General features: G+C 59.8%; 1 protein-coding gene across 5 annotated transcripts in view; it reads left to right on the forward strand.

Annotated features, from left to right (window-relative positions):
• COL13A1 (collagen type XIII alpha 1 chain) overlaps nucleotides 1–25,381 on the forward strand; it is a 141,252-nt gene that overhangs the window by 64,055 nt on the left and 51,816 nt on the right. For 2 of the 5 annotated variants that reach the window (XM_062213972.1, XM_062213968.1), the window contains 10 exons: nucleotides 11,134–11,169; nucleotides 11,782–11,808; nucleotides 12,744–12,770; nucleotides 15,205–15,231; nucleotides 15,321–15,347; nucleotides 16,018–16,044; nucleotides 18,776–18,841; nucleotides 22,165–22,272; nucleotides 24,397–24,423; nucleotides 25,181–25,216. In XM_062213972.1, the coding sequence (XP_062069956.1) occupies nucleotides 11,134–11,169; nucleotides 11,782–11,808; nucleotides 12,744–12,770; nucleotides 15,205–15,231; nucleotides 15,321–15,347; nucleotides 16,018–16,044; nucleotides 18,776–18,841; nucleotides 22,165–22,272; nucleotides 24,397–24,423; nucleotides 25,181–25,216 (408 nt within the window). Of the gene's footprint in view, nucleotides 1–535; nucleotides 572–3,330; nucleotides 3,358–4,914; nucleotides 4,966–11,133; nucleotides 11,170–11,781; nucleotides 11,809–12,743; nucleotides 12,771–15,204; nucleotides 15,232–15,320; nucleotides 15,348–16,017; nucleotides 16,045–17,690; nucleotides 17,748–18,775; nucleotides 18,842–22,164; nucleotides 22,273–24,396; nucleotides 24,424–25,180; nucleotides 25,217–25,381 lie in introns of all 5 variants that reach the window. The other 3 variants (XM_062213967.1, XM_062213969.1, XM_062213971.1) reach the window with 3 other exon arrangements.

The following is a 25,381-nucleotide window of genomic DNA, read 5'->3' on the forward strand; positions in this document are numbered from 1 at the left end:
CACGGCGCGTGGTGCTCCCTGGCCGGCTGGAGGCGGCTGTGAGGAGGGAGGAGTGGGGAGGGCGCTGCTCTCCAGCTCCGGCAGGGACAGACCCAGGAAGTGATCCATCTGCCTGTCTGCCACATGGGAGCTGCCACTCACCTTGCTCTGTGCCTTGAAGTTAGGTGTGGTGGGGGTGAGGCACAGCCCGGCCATGGCTGGAAAAGGTGTCTATGGGGAGAGGGGGACAGGGCCTTGGAAACACTCAGGGAAACTGAGGCTCAGGCTGGAGCCCAGACGCCTACCTTGTGCTCTGTGCACACCCCAGGCCTGAGTGCCAGTAGCCATAGGGATGGCCATTTGCTGGACAGTCCGTGATGGCCACAGGGGAAATCCATCCATAGGACATTTGGGCATTACCCGGAAGTTGCCCCAGCGGCCCCTTGCAGAGCAGGCTGGCTGTGCCCAAACTCGGGTGCACGGCCAGCTCCCAAGACCCTCTGGACCCTCTGGCCTTGCTCTGGCCACTTCTCACTGCTTCTGCCTCCTTCATCAGGGGGAGAAAGGTGCCCTTGGGATGCCTGGACGTGTGGTGAGTTGGCCTGTTTGTACCTGCTCGTGTGGCCACTGCTTGCTTCTCCACGCTGGCCCGTCCTGCACGCCACGGCCAGGTGCTGCCTGCCACAGCCCTGAACAGGGGCAGGGCCGGCCCACTCCCTTCCCAAGCCCCAGGCTGCTTCAGGGTTGGGGGGACGGGGAAGCATTTTTAGCCGAATCCTTTTGAGCTTGCCCGACAGCTTCCCAGTAGTCCCTGAGTCTATGGTTTCACTGACCTGTGGACAACCCTGACCCAGACATTACCTGTACAGGGAGATAGTTAGAGAGTGGACATTCCCATAGCGTTCCTTACAGTGCATCATTATAATTGTGCTATTGTATTATTAGTCCTGCCATTAATGTCTCACTGGGCCTAATGTATCAGTTGAACTTCATCCTAGGTACGTCTGTGTGGGAAGAACCTAGCACAGGTAGAGTTTGGTCTCAGCTGAAGTGCAGGTATCCACGGCACGTCTTGGGCCACACCCTCCCCCACCCCAGCCCCCAGTTGAGTAGGGGCTGCTGCACTCTCTAGCGGTGCCACAGCAAAGGAAAAACCCAGCAACGTTGCATGAACAAAGCTCTTTGCCATCGGCAAAGATGGTGATGGGCTGGGGCCTGGGTCCCGACATCAAAATGACTGCCGCTGCACCCCACGGCAGGCGGCCCAGCCTCCCTCACTGAAGTGGGCATCTTGGGTGGACAGAGACGCACTAGAAGATGGCGCAGCTGGTCTTGGGACCCCATTGGGCCTCCAAAGCCTCCCTAGGGGAGCTGAGCCATCTCCTCCCTCCCACTGAAAGATAGAGACGGGGGTGGGGGGGCTGTTTGGAGAGTGACTTCCGGAAGCTTCAGAGGCACCTGTTTTTTCTGGGGGCTTTGTGATGACGGTCTCCCAAGGGCTAGAGTGGGGTGGCCTAGGGCAGTGATGGCCACAGCTAGCCCCACCGCTACCCATCCCGGTCTCAGGCATGGCCAGGCCTGCACTGTCCATCTGGCTTGCATCATCCCAGCAGCCATCAGTTCCTACCTCCCCCAGGCTCCCCAGGCCCCTGACCACCCCATGTCTTCCCCTCAGGCAGCCTGGTGTGAATTTGCCGGCCTGGTGTGAATTTGCCGGCCTGGTGTGCTGAGAGGTTGAGAAGAGGCACCAGTGAGAGCTAACACTTGCAAATGCTAACCGCATGCTGGGCTTCGTGCTAAGATCCTCACACAGCACAGGGAGGCGCGGCGCCCACCTATTTTCCAGATGAGAAAAGTGAGGCTCAGAAGAGAAACATCTTTCCCAAGGTCACACAGCCAGGAAGTGGCTGAGCCGGTACTTTAACCCAGACAGCACTTGGCCCTGGCAGTGCTTCCCCCACCCAGCCCGTGCCTGTGGACATCACAGCTCTAAGCGAGGACTGATCTTAGGATAAAGCCCCAGAGCCCTGTGACCCCTCAGCCCTTAGGCCAAAGGCTCCATGTTACAGACCTCTGAGCTCCCCAGGGCCACCCAGAGCCTGTCTGCCAAAGAATGGAGGCTGGCGGCTCTAAGCCACCCCACAGGACGCCCTCTCACTCCTTCCCGGACCAGAGCACGTGTAGTTGCTGCCCGACCCTCTCACTGCTTCCGTTGTCCAGCTCCAGGGCCTGAGTCCACCGGAGCAGTGGCTGGGACCTGTACAGAGCAGGGACCATCATACAGCCATCCTCTCAGGGACTGTGTGCAGGTTCTAGCCGGGCGTGGTCCCCAGCACAGCCCTGTTTTGTGGATGGAAGATTAAGACAGCTTACGACGTAGGGGCTAGAGTTGGGTTTTGTACCCAAGCTGACTGGGGGACAGAATCCTTGCTGCTGATCAGTTAGCACCAGGATGCTCTGAGGGCAGCCGCTGGGCTGCAGGGAGCCTGCAGGGTGCCTGCCCCTCCTGCCTGCCCGCTGGAGCCCCAGGAAGTGCCCCGTGGCCCACAGAGGGTGGCCCACTTCCTTTCAGGCAAGGCTATCTTCCAGTCACTTTGGGCTCTCCTGCTGCTGCTATTTTACATGCGGCAGTGGGCCCATTTGGCTGCCCAGTAGGGACCCTGGCCTGAGCCCCTGAGTGTGAGATGCCTGGGTCACTTCCCTGCTCCACCAGAGGGGGCGCCACTGGCCTGTCTGGAGCAGAGTGGATTGGGGTTGTTGGTCTAGCAGTTTGCTGTGGTTAGGAGGGGTCCTGGGGGACTACCCAGCGGCCTCTGCATGGCTGACCCATCCTCCATCCTCACAGAGGGTGTGTCCTGCCTTCTGTCCATTCACGGCCCCCAGTTCCTCCCTCCACCTCGGGACCAGCCTCAACAGCTCTGGGTTTGTCTGGCTTGGCAGAGCTTTGTACTTGGTGCCCAGCTGTCCAAGCCTCAGCCCCCATCACATCACAGCCCCCGAGTCTCCCCAGCCCTGCCCTCCACCCAGGTGGACTCGGCCGGTGGGCCCTGGCTTAGACACACTTCCTGTCCTAGGTAGGCTCTCTCCCTCTCGCCCCCCCCCCCCCACACACACACATCCCTTCTGTTTTTCTCTCTGTCATGAGGAGCAGCCACAGCCTCCTGCACGCCGATGGGACCTGTGGTGTGCCAGCATCTGTATCCTGCTGTGTTTCTTGTTTCACGGGGATCTCTTCTGTTTGGTCCCTGTGCCGTCAGCACAGATTCCTGTGGGGGTGCCTCGCTCTCACTCTTCTCCTTTTTCTCTCCCTCCCCCTTGCACCCGCACCCGCGTTGCTCATGGCTGCCCCAGGGGGTCAAGGGCCAACCAGGCGAGAAGGTGAGTCCCCCTCTGCCCTTGCCCTCCCACCCTCCTCTCTGCCCCCCTTTCTGCCAGAGGACTCCAGGGGACGGGGAGGGGGGCTTTCAGAGGCACCCCCTCATCAGCCCTCCCACCAGGCGGGCCCCAGCAGCCTTTGTGGGTCAGTTCCCTAAAAGCTTCCATTCCACCCGGTGAGAGCCTCCCCTGCCCTGCTGGGGCTGATCATGGCCTCATCTCGGCTCCCATCCTGGCCCCCAGACCAGGAGAGCAGCCTGGGGCTGTTCTGTGTAGCTGGGAAACGCCCAGGGGAAGCCCAAAGGTTACAGACCCGATCCCCTTAGGAAGCCAGAAGTCCAGGAGGCCTGAGTGCGACACGTGTGGCCAGCTTGTTATAGATGAGGAAGGACCAGAGCTGGAAGCCGGACCTCCTCGTGCCCAGCCCTGTCCTTCCTTGCTTGTCTCATGGCATTTCTACAATCGAGTCTCTCGTCTCCCAGATAACCACATGGCAGCCGTGGTCATCGCAGCTACCACATATTAAAGTGGAAGCGCGTCAGGCTGAATTCTAAGTGTTTTGCCTCTGTATTCCCAGTTGACTCGGACACAGCCTTTCCAGGGAAGCTTGACGTGAGGCCAAGTCACGTGCCCAGGGTGGCTCAGCTAGAGAGTGGCAGAGCTGGAGAGGGAACATGTGTGTCTGACTCCAAGGCTGGGGCCCTTGACCCCCAAAAGGAACAAGCCCATGTACATACACACATGTACACATGTGCACATGCCCTGTACACGTGCGTGCAGACATCGCTGCCCACACACACACACATGCACGTACACACATGTGCAGCCCATGTGCACACACACATTCATGCACAGTCCATTGCGCGCACACACACAGTTTCTCCAACTGGCATAGACACTCATCCCTGATGGCGCTGAGCTCCTAACCCAGCAGCACCCACCAACTTCTTGGGGCTGAAAATGCTCCTGCTCCAGTGTTAATCCCTGCCCAGCATCGTCCTCAAACCAGGACCAGGAAACTCAGCAGTTCACCCTGCATGCGAGCGTGTTGTATCCCCGCCCTCTGTTTTTGCAATCCCCGCCTTCCGTTCAGAGCAGGTCACTGTGTTCCAGTTGCAGGGGTGCATCCTGATGGGTATTTAGGGATGGGGAAGAAGGCCCTGTGGGCTTTGAAACTTGGGTCGGGCCCAGTGAGGTTGGAAGCATCCTGCTCAGGCCCATGGGGGTGAGGCCCGGCTGAGACCTGGGCAGCCATGGCTGAGCCTCCCATCCCTGGCCTCCCTCCTCCTGTCACTCCGTGGAGCCTGTACCCTGCTGACATGAACTGGGCCCTCCCTTTCTTCTGGACCCCATGTCTCATGTTCTTGCTGGCCTCTCTTCTCCCTTCATCCCTGCTGGCCTTGCCACCCTTCTTACCCCTCCCGAATGCCCCTCCCTCCCTGAGGCTTTTATGTCCTTCCTGGGGTCACACCTGCCGCACCTGTAGGCTCCTACTTCACTGTCTCCCCCCTCCCCACCTCCACAATCCCTCCTCCCACTTCCCTCCTCTCTGTCTCACAGGGTGCCCCTGGGGACGCTGGCATGTCCATCATCGGCCCCCGAGGCCCCCCGGTAAGTTGCTGTTGCTCTTCTTGGGGTGTGGTGGGGGATGGGTGGGTTGATGAAAGGGGGTCATGGAGGAACCAGGGAGACGGAGGTCCGGCTGGGCCTCTGGGTATGGTGGCCACTGTATGTGCTGTGGTCAGCCTGCCCGGCCTGGGGCTGCTAATGTTAAAGGCAGTGGCCTGACTAAATACACCCAAATTACAGCCTGGGTGGGGTGGGGGTGCTGAAGGGCCTAGTCTGGAGCCAGGAAACTCAGGCACCCACTCTGGGGCTCAGCAGAGGCCCAACCCACAGCTCGCCACCCTCAAAGGCTCACTCCTGGGTCCCTGTGGAAATCAGGGAGGGAGCACGGGAGAATCAGTGAGGCTGACAAGGGTGTCAGTGATGAAGCTGGCTGGGCCTGCGGCAACCACAGGGAGGAACATACCCGGGAACACAAATCAGATTGCCAGTGTCAGGGGAAGGGACCCCGCAATGGTTCCTCACAGAAGGGGAAACCGAGGCCCAGAGGGAGGATGCGACTTGGCCAGGGTCCCATGCATACAGGCTGCAGCAGGATTAGAACCCAGGCACCCTGGCACTCCAGTGTCCACAACAGCAGCAGGCTGCAGGCTCCATGTTCTGCTGCACTGGCCCTGACCTGTCACACACAGTGAGGGGTGGGGAGCACAAGGCTAGCCCCTGGTAGACCTAGGCTAGCCCGGTGGGAGGATGAAACCAGTTGCCAGGGCCCATGTCATCAAGAGACAGCCAGGGGATGAAGGAATCTCTTCTACCCACCCATGGGCTGGAGAGAGGGAAGAGAGACCAGGTTGCTGCAGAGTGCCGGGAGCCCAGAGGTGGAGCCAGTCCAGGGAGCCCAGGGTCCAGGGAAGGAAGGAGGGGCAGCAAGATGTACTGGGCCAGGCAGGCCTGGGCAGAGGAGACGCAGTTTCTCAGTGAGGTTTCCTTCCAGGCTCGGACCACACAACGCTGAGGACTCTCGCTTGGCGCTCATGCCACGGCAGGCGCGACGCCACTTAACCCTCCCCGGGAAACAGGCACAGAGAGGTCGAGTGACTTGCCCAAAGAGCGCTCTCTCTCTCTCTCTGGCATTGCAGGCAGGCTTGGCTCACTGTGCCACAGTGCCCAAAACCTGCATTTTTGCCCCAACACTGCCTTCCATCCTGGGAGTCTTCCTCTTTAAAAAGGAGCTTTGCCTTCAGCAGAGCCGAGAGTTCTCCCTGTGGGTACCTACACTGGTGCTAGGAGAGATTTTGTGGACCAGGCCCAGCCTCCTCCAACTGCGGCCTATGGGAGTGACCATTGCTAGACGGGTCAGGCCCTGCCTGCTGTCCTCACCACACAGCGGGAGCAGCTCCCAAGGCTCCTCCCAGGAAGCCCCCCTGAGCTGGTGAGAGCAGGGACAGGGAAGACAAAGGGTCCCATTGTCATTAAGGGGCAGAGGTCAAGTGGGCCAGCCCAGCAGAGGCTGGGGACTGCTGGCAGACTATGGCTTCCTGCTGAGCCAGGAAGGCCCGGAAGAGCTGCTGCTGATCGGAACCAGCCTTTTGTGGCTCTCGGGCCACCTGCCTCCTCTCGCGCTTCGTCCAGGGGCTGGGCAGAGGGCAGCCGTGCAGGCACCCTGCTGGAGCACCGTGTCCGGGCATGTTGGCATTTAAGCGAGGGACACTGGGCCCCCAAGCTGCAGGCTGTGCCAGCAGACACTGGACAAGGGATCCACCCAGTTTAGGAAATAGCCCCCAACTCAAGGTAGGCCAGAAAAAAGTGATGGTTTGCAGGCTTTGCCCACAAGGCGCCAGCTCACACCAGGTGGACACCAGTGCCTCCCAGGGCCGGGCAGACCACAGAAACCTGGGCACAGCCTGCCTGCCCCTTCAGGACCTGTGATCGCTTGAGAGACAAGCAGGCACATCAGCCTGTACCATACAGAGACACAGACAGTGCTAGGATGGGGGACAGTTAGGGAGCTGGGGGGTCCCAGGCTTGGGGTTGGGGACAGGCAGGGAAGGCTTCCTGGAGGAAGGGGTGACTACACTGCAATCAGGGATCTGCAGATATTACTCAAGTAAGGAGGCCTGGGCAGGAGATGCCCCTGCAAAACACTGAGGAGGGGGGAAGCCTTCTCTGGAGCAAAGCAAGGCCAGGGTTATGAGATGAGGTGCGCGAGAGCCCGTCTGGAGTGAAGGGGCCCTATGAGGTCCGCAGGAGTCGAGGCCTGTCCCTGAGGGCGGAGACCCCACAGGCTGTGTTGGGCTGAGAGGGACAAAGCAGATTGGCAGCTTCAAAAGCTGGCCCGGTGCTCCCTGCTGCAGCACGGAGCGTGCTCAGAAGAAGCACAGCGCGGGTGGCTGGTCCGTGGCACCTGGGAGCTCCAGCACTTGGACAGGAGAGCGGCCATGAGCCTGGGTTGGAAGAGTGGGCTGGAGAGAGTTTCAGAGGTGGACCGCTGGGATTTTGTGATGATGAAAACGGAGCGCACGGGAGAAGCAGGAGCTCAAGATGCCCCCATCTCTGCCTTGGGTGACGGATGGGAGGAGCAGGCTTGCTGGGGCATGAGGCCTGTGAGACGACTTGGTCCTGTGCCAGGGAGCTGTCCCTTTGGTGCCGGAGGGCCAGAGCGTGAGGACAGAGCAGGCCCCTCCCAGCTGTGTCCCAGGGTCCCAGGGTGGCCGCAGTGGAGGCTCTGTGCCACAGGCAAGGACCACACGGATGCTTGTGGGTCGGCGCCGACGGGGCCTGTGCAGACACAGGACGCACCCTTTTCTGGGAAGGGAGACTTGCTGGTAGGCTGTTTGCATCAAGAACTTTCTGTCTGCAACACACCATCCTGCATGAAGTACAAGTAGGAAGAAGGCAGGGAGGAGCAGAGGTTGGGGTCCCCTTCAGAAAGTGGGGCTCACACTGCTCCCTTCCCCGCCCAGCTGTGAATGAAGGGAGATTTCAGAGATTAATAAGAAGCTCATTTCCTTTGTTCTTATATAGAAGGATATGGTGTCAATCCAGAAATTCATCTATTAGCAAAGCTATTACCTAAAAAATTTTTAAAAATCTGTATTCATTTGAGAAACTAAGAGCTCTCGTCTGCTAGTTCCCTCCTTAAATGCCTACAACCAGGCTGGAGCCAGGAGCCAGGAGCTCAATCCAGGTCTTCCACATGGGTGGCAGCAACCCACGCACTTGAGCCATCACCGCTGCTTCCCAAGTTCTGCACCGCCACAAAGCCAGAGGCAGGAGCCAAGCTGGGCACTGAACCCAGGCACTCTGATGGGGCTGCAGGCACCGTGACTGCCGGCTCACCTGCCTCTCCCATTGCCTATACATTAGTGCACTCCTAGTCCCAGTGAACCTCTTATGGGGCTGGGAGGCCAATAAAATACTAAGTTTTATTTGGAAGAAAATGAGTATGTGAGAATGTCGGGAAAATTCTAAAAAATGAAGTAAGGGAGACAGAGTAGGAAAGGACCAGCTGCTCTGGGCAGCAAAAGGCAGGAAGAAAACAGTGCAATGAGGGTGCATGAATGTGACGGAGCAGGGGCCAGGAATAAAGCCAATGCATAGGGGTTTGGTCCATGAAAACTCACTTCACCATAGGAAGAGAATCATAGATTATTCCAGAAATTATGCCTGGGCAATGGGCAAGCCATTTAGAAAAAGGTAAAATGTTTAAATTGAATCTCTATCCCACTCTATCAGAATAAATTCCCAGTGAATGAAGCACTAGGATGTAAACATGAAACAGTAAAACACAAGGACAAAGCACAGATGAGTGTTTTATAATTCTGAACTGGTGAGGACCCTTTTGTAACGTGACTTAAAACCAAAGGAAAACATCTCAAAGTTTGTCTACGTAAACATAAAACCTCGGTGTGATAGCAGATGTGGCACAGACCGAATCAAAGACAAACGCCAAGGTGCCAAGGGTCTGCAATACCCGCGACTATCCAGGTTATTATCCTTTTTTGAAAGTCAGAGTTACAGAGAGAGGAGAAGAGAGAGAGGTCTTCCATCCGATGGTTCACTCCCCAGTTGGCCGCAATGGGCCTATCCGAAGCCAGGAGCCAGGAGCTTCTTTCCAGGTCTCCCACGTGGGTGCAGGGGCCCAAGGACTTGTGCCATCTTGTACTGCTTTCCCAGGCCATAGCAGAGAGCTGGATAGGAAGAGGAGCAGCTGGGACTAGAACTGGCGCCCATATGGGATGCCAGCGCTTCAGGCCAGGGCGTTAACCCGCTGCGCCACAGCACTGGCCCAAAAGTTATTATCCTTGACAAAGAGCTTTGCTCAGATCAGTAGGGAAAAGACAAATAACCTTGTATACAATATTAGCAAAGAGTTCAAACAAGCAGTTCCCAAACAAATAAGACCGGCAATTAGCGCTGGAAGACAAGCCTAAACCCAGCCTGTAATTGAGGAGATGTCAATTCAAATCCAGCTCCAAGTCTCCCCAAGTGCCCTCCCCAGACCCACCCTCTCCAGGAAGCGGAGTGCTGGTTTATGACAACATTCTTCCCGAGATCCCCCAAAAAAACCCTGGTCCGCCCTGGCTCTGGCTCTGGCTCTGGGCTGGAGAGATGCCGCCCGCTCCCAGGCAGGCTCTGTAATTAGCCAGCCGTGTGATTACCTCCACCGCGGCAGCCTTCCCCGGAGTGGGAGTGGGACGTGAAGATGGTTCTTGGAAGCCTCTCCTGCTGACCTTTGCTTGGGGCTCTCGGCACAGTTTACAGAAAGCTTGCTGGAGGCTACAGAGATGACATTGCACGGTTTCCGGGGTTTTCTCCTGAGCGCTATTCTTAGCCTCACTTATCCTTGCCGAGAGAGGCACTGGAGTGGGGGCAGCGGCTTCTCTTCCCCCTTGCCCTTTTGGACGCTGGCCACGAGCCCACGCGAAGTGCATCCCCTCCCTGCAGAGCCAGCACACCTACCAGGGTCCCATCCCACCCAGCTGGAGGGACTGGCCTGTGCCCTGAGCAGAGGCCACGGGGCACTGATCGCCAGCCTGGAGATGCTTCAGGGCCACCGCACATGGATCCAGAGAAATGGCGCTCTGGACAGGATCAGCTCTGGATTACTGCCTCAGCAGGACTGACAGGCATTGGTCCCAAGAAGCGCAGGGCTCAAAAACCATTGTGCTGCACTCTGGTGCTCCTCTCTGCCCAGTTCAGAGACAGCGGCTGCCCCCGCAGGACTGAGTTCATGTCAGGGACCCTGTGAGCTCCTACTGTTGTCCCCTCTGCAGAGACTCAGAAAGGGTAGGTAACTTGCTCAGGGCCACACAGCCCTCATTGCTGGAGGCAGCATTAGAAGTCAGTCGGCTGAAGTCCACACCCACGCCTGGGAAGAGGTTGTGGCCATCTTGGACAAGGGAGATCCCAGGCTGAGAGCTGGACGTGAGGGTGCTGGGAGCCTGAGCAGAGTGGGTGGAACAAAGGGCAGGAAAGGACGGTGATGTGGTTGATGGGGACAAGACGGAGGGTGGCCTGGAGGGACCCGTGAGTGGAAGGAGCCCTTGCTGGTTCAGGAGAAGGGGACTCACACTTCATCCCGTTACCCTTGACCTCCTGGTCAGCCCTCCACGGCCCTGTGCTCTGCGTCCCCTCAGACTAGTGTCCCGCCTGAGTGTCGGTGTGCACCTCATCCTGTACCACGAGGAAAGGGGCATGGATTGCCCTGCGTCCCACAAACACTGGGGTCATCCAGGGCTGATCTAGCTGCTAGGAGGAGCTGCTGGCCAGAGACAAGAAGGAGCCAGCGCACCTCTTCCAGCTTGTGAATATCCATTCCAAAGGTCAAGTTCTCTCTGCTGATGTCCAAACCATGCTTAGATAAGTGGCTGGGAGCGAAGACTGTGTACACGGAGAGGACTTGGAGGAGCTCAGGGCGCTGTGTCCCTGCTGTCCCCGCCGTCCCATGTTTACATGCTGAGGCTCCTCCGAGTGTCCGCAGCAGTGAGGAGCTCTCCAGCCCTGCTTGCTGGACATAGACGCCGAGGATGCTGGCCCCGGCTTTCTCTGCCCACCCTGCTCCTTAGGGAGACGTCCTATGCTGCCCCAGCTTCTCCCCTGGCTCACCTGATGGGTGCCCCCTGGGTGAGCAGGCAGGAGTGGAAAGGAGGGAACTAGTGACTGGCTTCTGCCCCTTCTCGCTCACACTCACAGCTCTCCCACTCTCTGCAGGGCCAGCCGGGCACGCGAGGCTTTCCTGGATTTCCGGTAAGTGGGGCAGGCCTGGGTTGGCCGTGTGGCCTGGGTGGGCTCTGGGCTTGGTTGGCTTAAACGGCAGGTCAGCCCTGCCACGGCTTATCTACAGGAAGGCCTCTGCAACCTTCCATGGATCCAGCTCACGCGTTGCTCAGGGCCCAGCTCGTGGTACAAGAAAGGACAGGGCAGTATTCAAGGAAGGACCAGCAGGACAGGACAGCCCTGGGCAAGTGAGGCCACAGGCTGATATGTCCCAGTGCTCTCTCAGAATGTGGACAGTGCCCAGCAGGAAGCAACCAGGGCTCTGAGCAGGGACCTTGCCACTGGCCAGGCGGGGGTGCCTTCTGGGTGTCCTTTGACCCCTGCCCACAGGGTATAAGATGTGTTCTGAAAGGCAGGGCAGAGGCTGCCCTCTCCTCCTGGGCTTGGTGCCAGCCAGCACCAGGCCCTGTGCACCCTCCTCCAGAGGACCCCTGGTTGGGGGTTCTGTTGTCCCCATCTTAGCATGGGAAATTGAGGCCTGGACTCAGGCATGGCCACATAACCTACGCTTTTCACCACTGCCCCCAGGCTGCCTGGGGCCTGGGACCCCCGGTCTTGACACCTGCTCTTTTCGGCTTTCAGGGTCCCATCGGGCTTGACGGCAAACCGGTAAGTGGTCCGACTGCAGGCTGGGGGTCCCTCCCCCATTTCGGCAGAGAAGGTTCACCAGCCTTGGGTCTCCGTCCTTCCACAAGACCCCAACTCCTCGCATGATGCTTGACGTAGAAAATCCCTGGCTGGGAAGGGGAGGGGCTTTGCAAAATCACCCTGCCCCCCAGGGCCTCCCCGGGGCACAGGCCCACAGCCGCAGGGCCATCTCTGGAATGTGCTGATTCTAGGGGGTTCTTAGAAGGGGCCTGGTGCAGGGGGCGAGGCAAGCAGAGAGACCAGAGCTAGTCCTGAAAGGAGCCTGGCCCTCATCCACACACGTGCCCTTGCTCCCCTTCCCCCCACCAAGGCCCTGTCATCTCCTGTTCTCTGGGTCGGGGTCTTCCTCCCTGGCCAAGGCCCCACGCCCACACCCAGATCAGCATGGAGCTGCTTCCCTGCCAAGATCCCTCTCGGTTCATGTGAATCCTTCAGGCCTGGTCCCCTGACACAAATGTCCGTGGAAAGGAGCCCCACCCCACTCCTAGAAGGAGTGAGCTGGAGGAGGGCAGACCCCTCCCAAGCCCTCAGAGACTCCCACAGGGGAAGACAGGCTGGGTGTAAGTTGCCACCACCCCTTCCCCCCAGGCCACAGCCAGGCTTACTGATGGTTGTGTCCACTCACCTCTCAGGCCCAGGCAGTCCTGTGTGTGTGGGCAGGGTGAGGCTGGGGTCCCCAGAGACCACTCCCCTCCTCCGTGCCTCTCCCCTGCTGTAAGGTGCACAAGGGCAGTGGGCCGGTGAGCCTGTGTGAGGCAGCAGGGTAGGGCCAGTGGGCGACCACCCAGGGAGGCAGAAGCGCAAGCTCATGCCTGGAGCGTGGGGGTGGGTGGGGGTGGGGCGGGGCAGGGGTCTTCCCGTTGAAGGCGCCTCACACCCTGTGCTTCTGCTTCCAGGGCCAGCCCGGGCCGAAAGGGGAGATGGTAAGACCTGAGCTTGCCTGCCCTCCTGGGATGGGGGGTCGGGCCTGGCATCCCTGCCTGATGAGGGGATACAGGAGGGGCTGCCCCTCGCCGTCACACTGCACAGGAAGGAGACACAAGGGGGGGCTCCTCCCCCTGAAATAGGAGCAGGGGAGGCCCAGAGAGAGCCAGTCCTCCACACCTTGCTGCTCGCAACCCTGGGGACTCCTGGGCAGCTCAGCACATGGCCAGAGTGGGAGAAAACGGAGGCAGGAGGCCCCAAGGCAGGGCTGGCAAAGCCGTAGGGACATCATGACACCCACAAGCAACAAGGTGGTCACCCCCAGGCACTGCTCTGTGATCCTCTGCATGGCTTAGCTCCCAAATCTCAGCGCTGAGATTCAGGCGCACTGGGGCGGCTCCTCCCCCTCTGCAGGGAGGCCTGCACTGCGCCCCTCACCTGACCACCCAGGAGCCTCCCTGCCTCTCTGGGGTCACAGCTCACCCAGGCGAAAGGGCATGGCCATCCCATCTCCCGGGAGCCCACGTCAGAGCCGCCGGCTCCGTCGTCATCCACCAAAATCCCACCGGCCACTGAGCCATTAGGCTCCTGTTTGCCTTGGCACAGGGAGCCTGAGCTATTAATTCACCCGGCCGCCGAGCGTAACGGTCTTGGCCTGCTCATCATCTGTCTGTCTCCGCCTTGGCTCCCTCCCCACATGGCCTCCCCGGGCTGGCGTCCGGCGGGAGGAACCAGGGCTCACCCTTCAGTGCCTAGCCCGTGTCCTCACCTGGAGCCCCGTGGACCTGAAATAAGGTATTGAGAAGACACAGTACTACAATTGTGCAGTCAGGGGATTAGAAAAGATCAGGAATGCCAAGCGCTGTAAGCAGAGCCTGGGCTCTGAGTTCAGATCCTACCCTGCCACCCAAGGGCTGTGCTCAGGTGGGAGGCACTTCTAAGCGTTGAGTGCTGAGAACAGCACCTGCCTCACTGGAAGCAGAACAAGTGCTCCACCCTTGCTCAGGTGGTCCTCATCAAGGGAGGGCTGCTGGTAGCGTGAGAGAGCGAGAAAGAGGGAGACGGAGAGAGAGAGGTGTTTTATCTACTGGTTCACTCCCCAAGTGCTCTCAACAGCCAGGTCTAGGGGAGGCCAAAGCCAGGAGCCTGGAGCTCCATCCAGGTCTCCTACGTGGGTGCAGGGGCCCAAGCACTAGGGCATCTTCCACTGCTTCCCTAGCTCTAACAGAGCTGGGCCGGAAGTGGAGCAGCCAGGACCTGAACAGGTGCTCCAACTTGGGAAGCCATTGTCACGAGCGGTGACTTAACCCACTGCACCATGACACCAGCCCCTCAACGGTGACCCTTAAAGGGCAGGCAGTTAGTAAAGTTAATTGATATCATGCATGCTTGAACTTTGACCTATTCAAGAGAAAATCAAAATTCTGATTTTTATTTGCATTATTTTTGCCTTTCAATGCTGGGAAGTAATTGAAATAAAACTAAGTGGGATGCACACAGTGCCCAGGCCACTGCTGGGGCACCTGGACTCAACCTTCCCAATCCCCAAGGTCTTTAACCTGTGTGTTCTCTTTCTCACCGCTCATCCCACTGCTCTCTGTCCTGGGTCGGGATGGCCAGGGTGCCATGGTGTGGCCCTGGCTCCCTGCAGGTCAGTCTCACGGTGCTGAAATGGATTGCAAACACTTCCATCCACTGACTCACTCCTCAGATGGCCACAATAGCTGGGGCTGGGCCAGGCTGGAGCCAGAAGCCGGCAGCTCCATCAGGATCTCCCATGGGAGGCAGAGGCCCAAATATTTGGATTATTTTCCACCGCCTTCCCATGTGCATTAGCAGGGAGCTGGATTGGAAAAGGAGCAGCTGGGATTTGGACTGGCACCCATATGCGATGCCGGCATTGTGGGTGGCAGCTTAACCTGCTACACCACAATGCTGGCCCCAGCCCTGTGAACTTGACAAGATAGCCTTCAAGGAACCCCCAAGACCCCTGCGTTGCTCCAAGGAGCCCAGGTCATGGCTTAGGGTGCCCCTCTCCTGCCGAAGGTTTCCCCAGAGCTCCCAACATCTGCAGCACTGGTTGGGCTCCCACGCCCACTGTGTCCCCCAGAGCCCCTCGGGCTGGTCGGTTCCACCGAGACTGAGGGTAGAAGGAGATCATGTCCTGCAGGCTGGGTGCGCCCAGGCCGGGCATCCTTGGCAGCAGAACGGCACCTGGCACCCAGGAACGGCCTCCCACCTGGCTGGCCCAGGAGACAGTGATTCTGGAGGAGTGAACGGAGGGTAGCATTTGTTCCAAACACCCCCTGCACGTGAAGAAGCTGAGGCTTGGTGTGTGAGGCCACATCACCCTGGATGGTCGGGCCCCAGAAGCCCTGTCCCAGGCGTGTGTCTCTGATCCGCCCACTGACCTGTGTCTCTTTCCTCCCCAAGGGCCCGACAGGTCCCCGAGGACAGCAGGTTGGTGCCTCCCCTTCACGTCCCCCAGCAGCGGGGTTTGGGGCTGTGGCGTCCCCAGCTCTCATCTTTACCTCTCCTTTCCTTTGCAGGGACCTCAAGGACAAAAAGGAGAAAAGGTCAGCATGGTGGGGTCTTCCTAGAACCTCTCCCAGGCAGCTGCCTCCCCCCCGGGGGACAGGGGTTCAGAGTGGCTATTCTCAAACTTGAGTTTCTGTCCCCAGCCCCTGAAATGCCACCATCTGTAAGAGCAATGGAGGGAAGCTGCTCCAGGGAGCACACGGGGCCCCTCCAGCTTCTTCCTCTGCAGCTCCCATCAGCTACCCCTGCTGTTCATGACCCACCCCCTAGGGTACTGAGGTGTCCATTAGTAAAGTGTTCGCTGGGCCCCTTTCTGGCCTGCTCTCTTCTCTGTCTCATTGAGGGGCTTGCCCCTAGGCGGATGGCATGGGGTCTGGGACTCCTGGCCTGGGGACAGCTTCTGCTGCTCCTGTCGGTCTCCAGCAAGCCAGGGAGCATAGCTCCTGGGCAGGCGGTATGTGGCAGAGTCCTGCCCCCATGCACCATGACGCCAATTCCAGGCAGGCCCCGGGGACTTCTTGCCTGCTGCCAGCCAGGAGTGAGGGAGGGAACTGGTTCCCCTGCCTCCAAGGGCTCAGCCCAAGACCAGAGCAGCAGGGCTGGTGGGTGATGAGTCTCAAGGCAGGTCAGCAAGTTCTGGGGGTGCCCCTGAGGGACAGGTACCCCCACAAATGCCTCATACCTCCCTCTCTTCTTTCTTGTCACCAGGGTCAATGTGGAGAGTACCCACATCGGGTAAGTGAACCCCACAATCTGAGTGGGACCCTCTGACCCATCCCAGAGGCACAGCTCCTGTGCGGCCTCACCTCCCTGGGGTCTCCAGCACTGGGCAGAGCTGGGGGCGGGGGGGAGGAGCAGCAGCAAAGGTGACAGGTGGGCTGCAGTGTGGCCAGCAGGCATGGCTCCCCAGCTCCCTGGCAGGGTCCTGAGGGACCCCACTGGGCATCTGTATGGGGCTGGCCTCAGGTGGGGTTGTCCACCTGTGTGTGCGGTTCTGTCTGCCCTGCAGCTGGCCTGGATTCTTGTGGGGAGACTGTGTGGGGCCTGTGGTTCCCGGCCCAGCCCCTCCTTGCTCTGCCATGTAACAGGTGTCAGTCCGTGTGTCCCCTCCCCCGCAGCGTGTGTGCGTGTGTGCGTGCCTGTGTGGGTAGCCACCCGCCCTGGCCAAGGAAGAGGGACGTGAAAGCTAGTCAGTTTCAGCTGCCCTAAACCTTGATGCGAGGAGGCAATTGAGAGCAAGTGTGTCCAATCAGAGACACAGCCTCAGCTCTGCCGGGTGAAGATCAGAGTGCTGCCAGCTGGGTGGGGGCTCCTGCGCTGAGATGGCTCCTCCCCCAGTCCGCCCAGCTCCTCCCTTCTCCACCCTGAGATATAGGACCCGCCCTGCCAGGGTCCCCCAGCGAGAGCCCAGGGTTCAGCCTTGCCGCCGCCCGGCCTGAGCAGTGGGCAGCAGGCCGATGGGCATCCCCGGGTGTCTGTCCCTCCGCCGTGGACCTCAGCGTGCCCAGAAACAGAGTGTGGTTCCTCTGGCCTCTCACCTGTGTCAGGAGAGTCCTAGAGGTAGGACTTGGGGGTAGAGCTGACCCTGGGAAGGCCGAGGCAGCAGGGCGAGGCCTCTGCCGGCCACTTGGGAGGCCAGTTCCTGGGCCAGGCAAGGACCTGCAAAACCTGGCACATGAAGGGGCAAAGCAGGGCTGGACCTGGGGGTGGGGGGCGCACAGGCGGGCAGCAGTGCAGCCACGGCCAGCCCTCCATCAGTGGCATGCTCTCCTGCGAGGCGGGGCCCGGTGTTCCGGCTGGCCTGATCCCGATACAATAATAGAAGGTCAGCTGTGTTTATTTGAAACGATGGGCTCACAGGCTTGTTATGTTATCCGAAAGAAAGGCGCGTCCCCCGGCACAAACCACAGCACAGATGCAGACACGTTGGCGGCGTGTCAGCCGTCTCCTGGACACTTGCGGTTGGGGGCAAGGAGGAGGGGGCTCTCTGCCCACCCTGGCCCAACACAGGAAAGGGAACGGGACAGTGAGAGAAGGTTCCAGAAGCATCCAGGCCACAGGCTGCCAGGAAGCACAGGTAGGGCCGCACAGTCTAGGGGTGAGAGTGGCTTGGGGCCTCAGCTGATAGGCAGAGCAAGTTTATTCAGAAGAAGGTGGGAATGCAGGCGGCTCCTAGTGGTCTGTGGGCTTTCCAAAAGGTCTGCAGGGATGATGGGGGAGGCAGAGCTCAGGCCCAGGAGACACCAGGGCAGGTGCCCACCTCTCTCCCAGCCCCAGTTTCTCCAGGGAGGGGGGGTGGGGAGCAGGCGTCTGGGGGCTCCCCCTTACTCTCCTCCTGTTCCCCCGTCTCTGCCCTCGTTCCCGCCGCCTCCCCCCACTAGGAGTACCTAAGCAGCACGCTAGCAGCTCTGCGCTCCAACCAGATAATTACCTTGAAGGTTTGTGAGTTCTAGAAGGTCTGCGAATCTCTCTGCTAAGAGGCTTCCTGCACGGTGCCCAGCACTGCACGTGCCCAGGCCCCACCCGCGGGCGGGGCAGGGTTCTGCGGGTGGCAGCTGCCCACAACCACTGCAGGGGTGACCTGGGAAGGCCAGGGGTGGGCTCCCAGGGCCCCAGCTGGGCGCATTCACAGCCCAGGTGGCCCTGGCTCTTAGCATTTGCCCGGGGGGGCTGGTGTGCATTTAAGTGCTTTCCAAATAAGTGGCCGATCCTGTGCTGTCTGCTCACTCGTGGATTCTCACCACTTCTGAGAGCTTTGACAGGCAGAGGGGCGGGAAGCGGCAAACAATCAGAAACCAAACTTAGAGCAGATAACGTACTGCAAGTTCCTTCCCCCTCCAAGTGGTTGAACGTTCCAGAGACTTCTTTGCCCAGCTTTTATTTTCCAAGCCCTCCAGCCACAGGGCGAGACCTCGGTAGCACTTAGCAAGTGCCCACACTGGCCACACCCTCGGCCTTGGCCTTACCCTCGGCCAGCCTCCTCAGTTTTGCCGACATCAGCCTTTTGCATTCAACCAAAAAAAGAACCCCAAAGTGGCCAGACACCAGCCAGGCCTCAAGTACCAATTTATCTGGTCCTGCGGCTCCCTGGCCAGAGCCTCTGGTCCACCCTGCGGGCTTGGGCGGGGCTGGCTGTGCAATGTCGGGCCACGTGTCGGGCAGCCTCTGTGGCTCGGGCAGCCTAGCCGAGCAGGGCTACTCTCGCTGCCCAGGGTGCTGCTGACCACCACCTTGAGCTCCAATCTGGAGGCAGAGGCAGGGTGTGGACCGAGGGCCACTCCTTCCGTGGGATGGTCCCACGCCGTGAGAGTGCCCCGTCCACACCGTCCCTCCCGAACTTCCGGCTCACGCTGATCTCTCTTCTCTCTTCTCCTCCTCCTGTCCTTCCTGGCGACTCGGCGTCTTTCTGGATACCTACGATCTTTGGCCTTTGCCCTCTGACCTTCCAACTCATCTTGCTCCTCAGCTGCTGCCTCTGCTCAATTCAGTGCGACTGGCTCCACCCCCAGTCATAAAAAGGCGGACCTTCCAGGTAGACCCCTTCTGTTTGCCCAGACCGTGGGTGGCTTCCCTGAGGGGCTCAGCAAACCAGCCCGGCCCTGCCAGGCCAGCAGCGGCCACCGACAAAGCCAAACCTCCATCTAGTGCAGCTCAGCTAAATGGGCCCATGAACACCGTGCATGTGGGAAGACACAACACTCCCAGGAGAGTCACACCTGCCACCACGCCAGCTGTCCCTGTGTGCCAGACACCGTGGCATCTATTTGACAGGCTGGTTTCCATTCTCTGAACGGTTTCGTGTGTTGGGCATGATCATCCTTACTTCCCAGATGAGGAAAGCAAGGCTCAGAGAGGTTAGGTCAGTTGCCCAGGGTCACACAGCCCATGAGCTACAGAACACCCGAGTCCTCCGCCCATCCCATGCCATGTGCGTCAGCTTTCTCAACTACAAAATGAGGATGATAGCAAGGTCTACTGCATAGCACTGCTATGCTGCTTCCGCAGCTCTGGGAACGGTTCCTGGCCCGGTCCCAGGGCTTGGATGAATGTTAGCTGTCACCTTATGTTGGAGACCAGGAAGGAGAGGCTCAGGGAAACAAAGGGCATTGACCAAGTCACCCCAACAGCTGGAGGCAGAACTGGAGCTGGCAGCCGGGTCCTCAGACCCCACACCAGGGCGCTCTCAGGTGGACCTCTGTCCTGCACACTGAGAAATGCACTTGGCCGGGCACCTGCCCCTTGTACCTGAATCTGAGGGCCACGGGAGTCTGCGGCCACACGGACAGGCGTCCTCCCCGGGAGCAGCTGCTCCCGCTTCCTGCCTCACGGACCGTGGAGGCTGGGGCAGGGCGGGGTTGCAGAGAACAACACAGCCTTGGGCCCACCCTTCACGTGACTAGGGCTTGATTCTGGGCCAGGCGGTCCAGGTCTGCCCTGCACCCCCACCCCTGCCCCCTCACCTTCCCTCCTCTCTGAGAGCCAATTGGGCGCCAAGGCTGCAGGCTGCCTGTCAAGTTACAGCAGCCAAACCCTCCAGGGCCTCCGTGGGCACCGAGTAGGGCCGCTGGCAGCTCCGAGCAACACCAGGCCTGCCTGAGCCAGCCCCCATCCCGGGAGCAGTGAGTTCCTGTGGCCTTGGTTGTAATGACTGCTCCCTGCTGAGCCCCCGCTGGGCTCCATGCCCTGCTGTAAGAGTGCTCCAAGGGTTCTCTCCTGGGATCCCCACCCCAGCCCCCCAGTGGTGGGGTGCCACCACCCTCCTCCCCAGGAAGAACTAGAGAGGGGCACAGAACTGGGTCCAGGCCCCTGCATGTTCCTGCCTCCCTTTCCAGGAGCTGGGGGGTGGGGGGAGGGGGTCTAGCCAGAACTTTGTGTGCTGCCCTCACCTGCTGTCCTAACTAGTAGGAGATCTGGGCCTCTGCTCTGCCTGCTGCAGATCCTGCCTGGAGAATGAGGGTTTTGTGCCGGCAGCCATCAGGGGACATAAAATGGCTTATCCATTTCCTATCAATAAACCCAGTATTGATTTTACAGGCTCTGCAAGACGCATGAACACAGGGTCTTGGATGAGTTGAAAGAGGAAACTTTCTATGAAATATGATGTGCTTAGCAGATGCTGTTGGAGGTCATTTCCAAAGTGCAGAAAGCTGGGCAGGGGGCCCGGGTGGATGGGGGCTCGTTTGGAAGAACCAGAAATACAGTCTCGAGCTCTGAGCTCCATGCTAAATTCTCTGTGTGGCCCGGGTCAGGGAGCTCAACTTCTCTGAGCCTCACTTTTCTCTTCTGTAAAATGGGACCTGTGAACATTCTAGGATGTCGGGGTCAGAAGGGACTTCAGGGTGCTTGTTCCTGGTCTTGACAGGTGTCCTTCAAAACCATGGACACCCCGGGGAGACTCTGAAGCCTCTTGGAGCCTGAGGGTTCCTTAGGCCTTTCTTGGTTCAGGAGAGACACCGAGACCCATCCACATTCCGTAAGACGCTGGTGTGGCCTGGAGGCAGGGCTGGCACCAAAGCAATTTCTGTGCCTGTCTCCCTGAGCCCTGAGGCGGCTTCTCCAAGGGGGTGGCAGGACGAGGCCAGGTCCAGGTGACGCCTTGGGATGCCATCTGTCCTGGGATGCCACAACCATGAGAAGGTGCAGGCAGGTGTTGCTAAAATCTTACCTGTCCGCTCCCAGCGTGTGCACTCCTGTGACGCCCACTGCGCCGCCCAGAGAGCGCACGGCAGTCCTCAGCTGGCTCCTTCACAGGGAAGAGGGAGGCCCAGGGAGGGGTGCCTGTGTGCCCTGCCGCCTCCAGGCTGGGGCTGCTGTTCTCTTTAAGAGCCAGTGGGCCCCTCCCTGCAGGAGCTGAGCCCAGATGGTCCCTAGCGCACTGTTCTGGCAAGATCACGGGCTCCCAGACCAGGCCCCCGCCTCCTGCTCCCGTGAGAACGCAGTGGCACTCATGCCTCCTTGGGCTCCTGGCACAGCCTGGGGACAGGCACAGGGGCCAGTGAGGCTGGGCTCAGAGAGCTGACGGAGGCAGTGGCGTGGGACAGGAGCAGTCAACCCATACAGACACAAAGCACCCAGCAGCTACGCTGCGCTCTCCACCAAGCCTTGGGCTGCACACAGCTGCCCTCCGAGGCCAGGCACATCACGAAGTGACAGGTGCAGGCTGTGTGTAAGAAAGGAGTGGAGGACTCAGGCCCTCTCAAAGGGGCGGCTACCCCTTGACCCAGGAATGTGCGCCGGCACTGCCCAGGCCCCAGGTTTGCATCAGAAGCCACCGAGCCACATGTGTTACATGCAGTCTCCCACTCGGCTGTAGTATGGCTGCTCCAAGGCGCGTGGCCTCTGACGGAAGGATCACGCTTGATCCTCTGGGCCAGACAACCAAAGACAGCAGAAAACTAGAACAGGAAGTGAGCAGGCTCTGCTCCTGCCCAGTGACCCGCAGGCTGGGCTCAGAGAAGTGCTGAGACTCGCCACATGGTAAGAGGATGACAGATGCAGGCCCAGGCCGCTGACCCCCTGGGCTGGACGCTGGCCATCTGGCCAGGCTAGGAGCAGACCTTTGGGCAGGCTGGGCTCACCTCTCTCCCACAGCCTCTGGCTCTGCACAGCAGGTCCTCTCCGGAAGCCCTGCCTCCCGGGAGCCTGGTGTCTTGGCCATCTTCTCACTGCCACCAGCCTCTGCATGTAGTCACCACCCCCTGCACATCACCGGCATCACTCCCCATCCTGTGCCCACTGTCACCGCTGCGTCCCCAGCAGAGCCCACGGCAGGCCCTTCACTGGGTGCATGGCACTGGGCTGGGAACCAGTCCGCAGCTCCAGTTCTTCTCTAACATTTGTCTCCATGAACCTCAGGGTGAGCAGGGCCAGGCCGGCATCCAGGGCCCACCAGGGCCACCGGGCCCCCCCGGACCAAGTGGACCGCTGGGGCATCCAGGACTGCCAGGGCCCATGGGGCCACCTGTAAGTATCTCCTTCCCTCTCTCCTGCAAGGTTTGTCCCGAGAAGTTTCTGGAAGCTTCCAAACCTTGCGTAACCGATGGGAACGTGGGTCCCCACCAAATGACAGAAATACCTCGGCAAGGCCGCTGGAGGCAGGCGGCCCATTCAGGGAGCTGCCTGTCCCCGCACACCTGCCAGTTGCTCTGAACACACACGTGGTGGGGCCGTGGCCAAGTCCTCACCTTCCAGGGAGGAGACGTCCATCCATGGGCTACCCCGTTCCCAGCCTCAACAGTGAGCAGGCTGCCCCTGCCCCCGGCAACGAGGAAAGCCCGCATCAGAGGCAGTAGGTGCTGAAGGTGCAAGGGGGCGTCCCCCATCCACAGCCCGGACAAACATGGCTTTCAGGGAATGTGCAGGGTCGCACTGCTGGGCCAGCCCAACACCTCCCCCACACCCTTGCTGGGCTGGGTGCTCGGGGCCCTACATGGGGCCTGCCTGTCCGTCGAACTCCATTCAGGAGGCCTGACTGGGCCCCTGCTGTCTCACCACCCAACAAGCTCAGCAGAGCCCCTGGGCTTCCTTGGAGAGAGTGGATCCTACACCCACAGGGCACACTAGGGAGGGGTGACCCAGAGGGACAGGGGTTGGACACCAGGTCTGCCTGCCTTGCAATTGCTGTGTTCCTCCCAGGTGATAAAACAAAGCAAGCACCCTGTCCTCCCTGTGTCATCCGTCTGTGTGTCCCTGTCCCCCTCCCCACCACGTGCAGACTGCTCTCCTTCTCCCTGGTCCTATCTGCTCCTAAGCCCGCTCCAGGTTGGTAGTTCTGAGCCATCTGACAGTTTGTGTCCTGAGCTCTTCGCTCAGGGTCATAAACCCGGCCCTTTGCTGCATCAGGAAAGAGCCTCCCTGTGACGCCCCTATGAGAGAGGGGGTCCAGAGCTGTTTGTACTCAAGTGCGAGTCCCTCCACCAGCTACGTCTGGAGTAGAGATGCCGGCGCGCCCCTGAGGGTTCCTGACACAGATCCCTGGAGGTGGCATCCTGGGGCCTGGGTGTCCCTGACAGCCCTCTCAGGCTGGGCCACATTCACAACCCCCGGGTATGCCACCGGGCCCCTGGGCTGCCCCAGCTGCTGGTGTTAGGCTGTCTGGGCTGGGCAGCAGCTGTGGCTGCCCACGGCGTCCAGTTGGTCAGGAAAGGCTGGTGCAGTGCTGTGAGAGCCGGGGCTGCTGGGAGCCGGCTCTCCTGTTCAGCTTGCCCCACCCCCCCCCCCAGCATATTTTAAATGTTTCTGTCATGTTTCCCCAGAACCCCAGAGAGGGAGGTTGGTCTTGCTCGCGTCAGTTTTCAGATGGGAAGATAGAAAACCTGAAAGGGTGTGAAATTGAGAAAAGTGAACCCAACCAAGCCAAGGATACCAAAAGTGCTCAAAATCCACTTCCTTGCCGACTGCTGCCCTCGCACCCAGCACCCGGGGCCCTCGCTCACGGACCCCACGCCAGGTGGCTTTCTCTGTGAGGTTGTTCGTAAAGGAGCAGCAGCAACGCCCAGATGACAGGAATAGGCAGGGTGGTTTTCCGCAGCCGTGTGTGCTATCCAGACTCATGCCCGAGACAGTGGTGCAGCCAGCCGTCCCCCTCCCCCGGGCAGGGGGAGACAGTGGCTCGTCCAAGGGCCCAGTCCAGGCTGTGCTGGGCCAGGTCGGCTTCCCAGGGAGGGGACCCAATTAGGAGGTGGGCGGGTGGGAATCTGCACCAACCACACCATCAATTTAGCGTGATGCCACTGACCTACTTTCCAGTGGGCAAGCCCAGCAGAGCTGCCCATGGCGCCCACACGGCTCCAAAGAGGGGCCCGAGCCTGCTGTCCCTGGGTGCCCTCTGCAGGTTTCAGATACCCTCCTGGGACCCTCCAGTGCCAGTCTCTCATGGCAAGAGGGGATGTCAGAAAGTTCTTGGCAAGACGAAATTTAAAAATAACTTTATTTTGCTGCCCCCAAAAAAGTTTGAAATCCGTGCATAGCTTTTTGTCAGTGTGTCTTTTCCATGGACATTTCAAAGACCCTCTCCTGGCTACTCCTGGCTAACCAACCAGTTACCAGGGGAAACCGTCTCCACTCACCCTCTCCTTGCTTCCGCAGGGCTTACCTGGGCCTCCGGGACCGAAGGTGAGTGCCTCCCTGGGTGATGCATTGGAAAGGCACAGGGGGCCCCGGGGAAGGAGCTGAGGGCCACCTTGGCTGAGAAGTGGACCAAGCTTGGCTAACTCCCCAGACACCATGTTCCTCTTGGGAGTGGCTTTGCTTCCAACAGAAATTGTCCCTCTGTGCGCCCCAGCCCACCTGGCGAGTGCCACAGCTGGTGCAGAAAGCAGAGCCTGCCCTCCAAGGAGCTTAGAGTCTGGCTGGAAACTCGGGGCCCAGCCACAGCACCCCAGTAAAAATGTGTGCCACAAGGTGTCAGGACTGGAAGAGGCCTCCCGGCTCATGCAGTCTCTCGGGGAACCTTGTCCACAGGTCCACGGCATGGCATGGGATCTGCCTGTGCAGCTGGGACCTCAGAGCTCTGGGGTGAGCAGGTGCAAAGCCCTGATCCTGCCCAACCATTTTATCCACATGGGAGCTGAGAGCTCTGGGGAAAGACACTGCCTGGGTTCCACGGAGTTGCAGTAGAACAAAAACTGGCCCTTAGGTCCCTAGAGCCCTTCCCAAGCTGCCCCCTCCTGCTGGCCCTGAGCAAAGCAGAGCCCATTGTGTAGAGCAGAACCCTGTCTGTTGGCTTCAGAGGAAGCCGAGGGTGGCTCTTTGAGGCAGAGATCCGGGGGCTGGGTGCAGAAGGGTTGGGAGGAAGAGAGTTGTGGGAGACACCAAGAACCACAGTTTGGCGTTGGGAAAACTGTTTGAACCGCTTCTCTCTGTTCCCCAGGGAGACCCAGGGATCCAGGGCTACCATGGCCGGAAGGTAAGCAAGAGGGGAAAGACCCCATCACCACCCCTACTGCTCGCCCGAGGGGGGCCCCCACGGTGCGCCCAGGGTCGGGACTTGGCCGTGCACCGTGCACACGTACACTGAGTGTGAGTCTTGCGGTGTTTGTGAAGTTGGCTGACTAGGACTTAGCATCTGTCT

Source organism: Lepus europaeus, chromosome 17 (assembly GCF_033115175.1).
Source record: "Lepus europaeus isolate LE1 chromosome 17, mLepTim1.pri, whole genome shotgun sequence".
Classification (NCBI taxonomy): domain Eukaryota; kingdom Metazoa; phylum Chordata; class Mammalia; order Lagomorpha; family Leporidae; genus Lepus; species Lepus europaeus.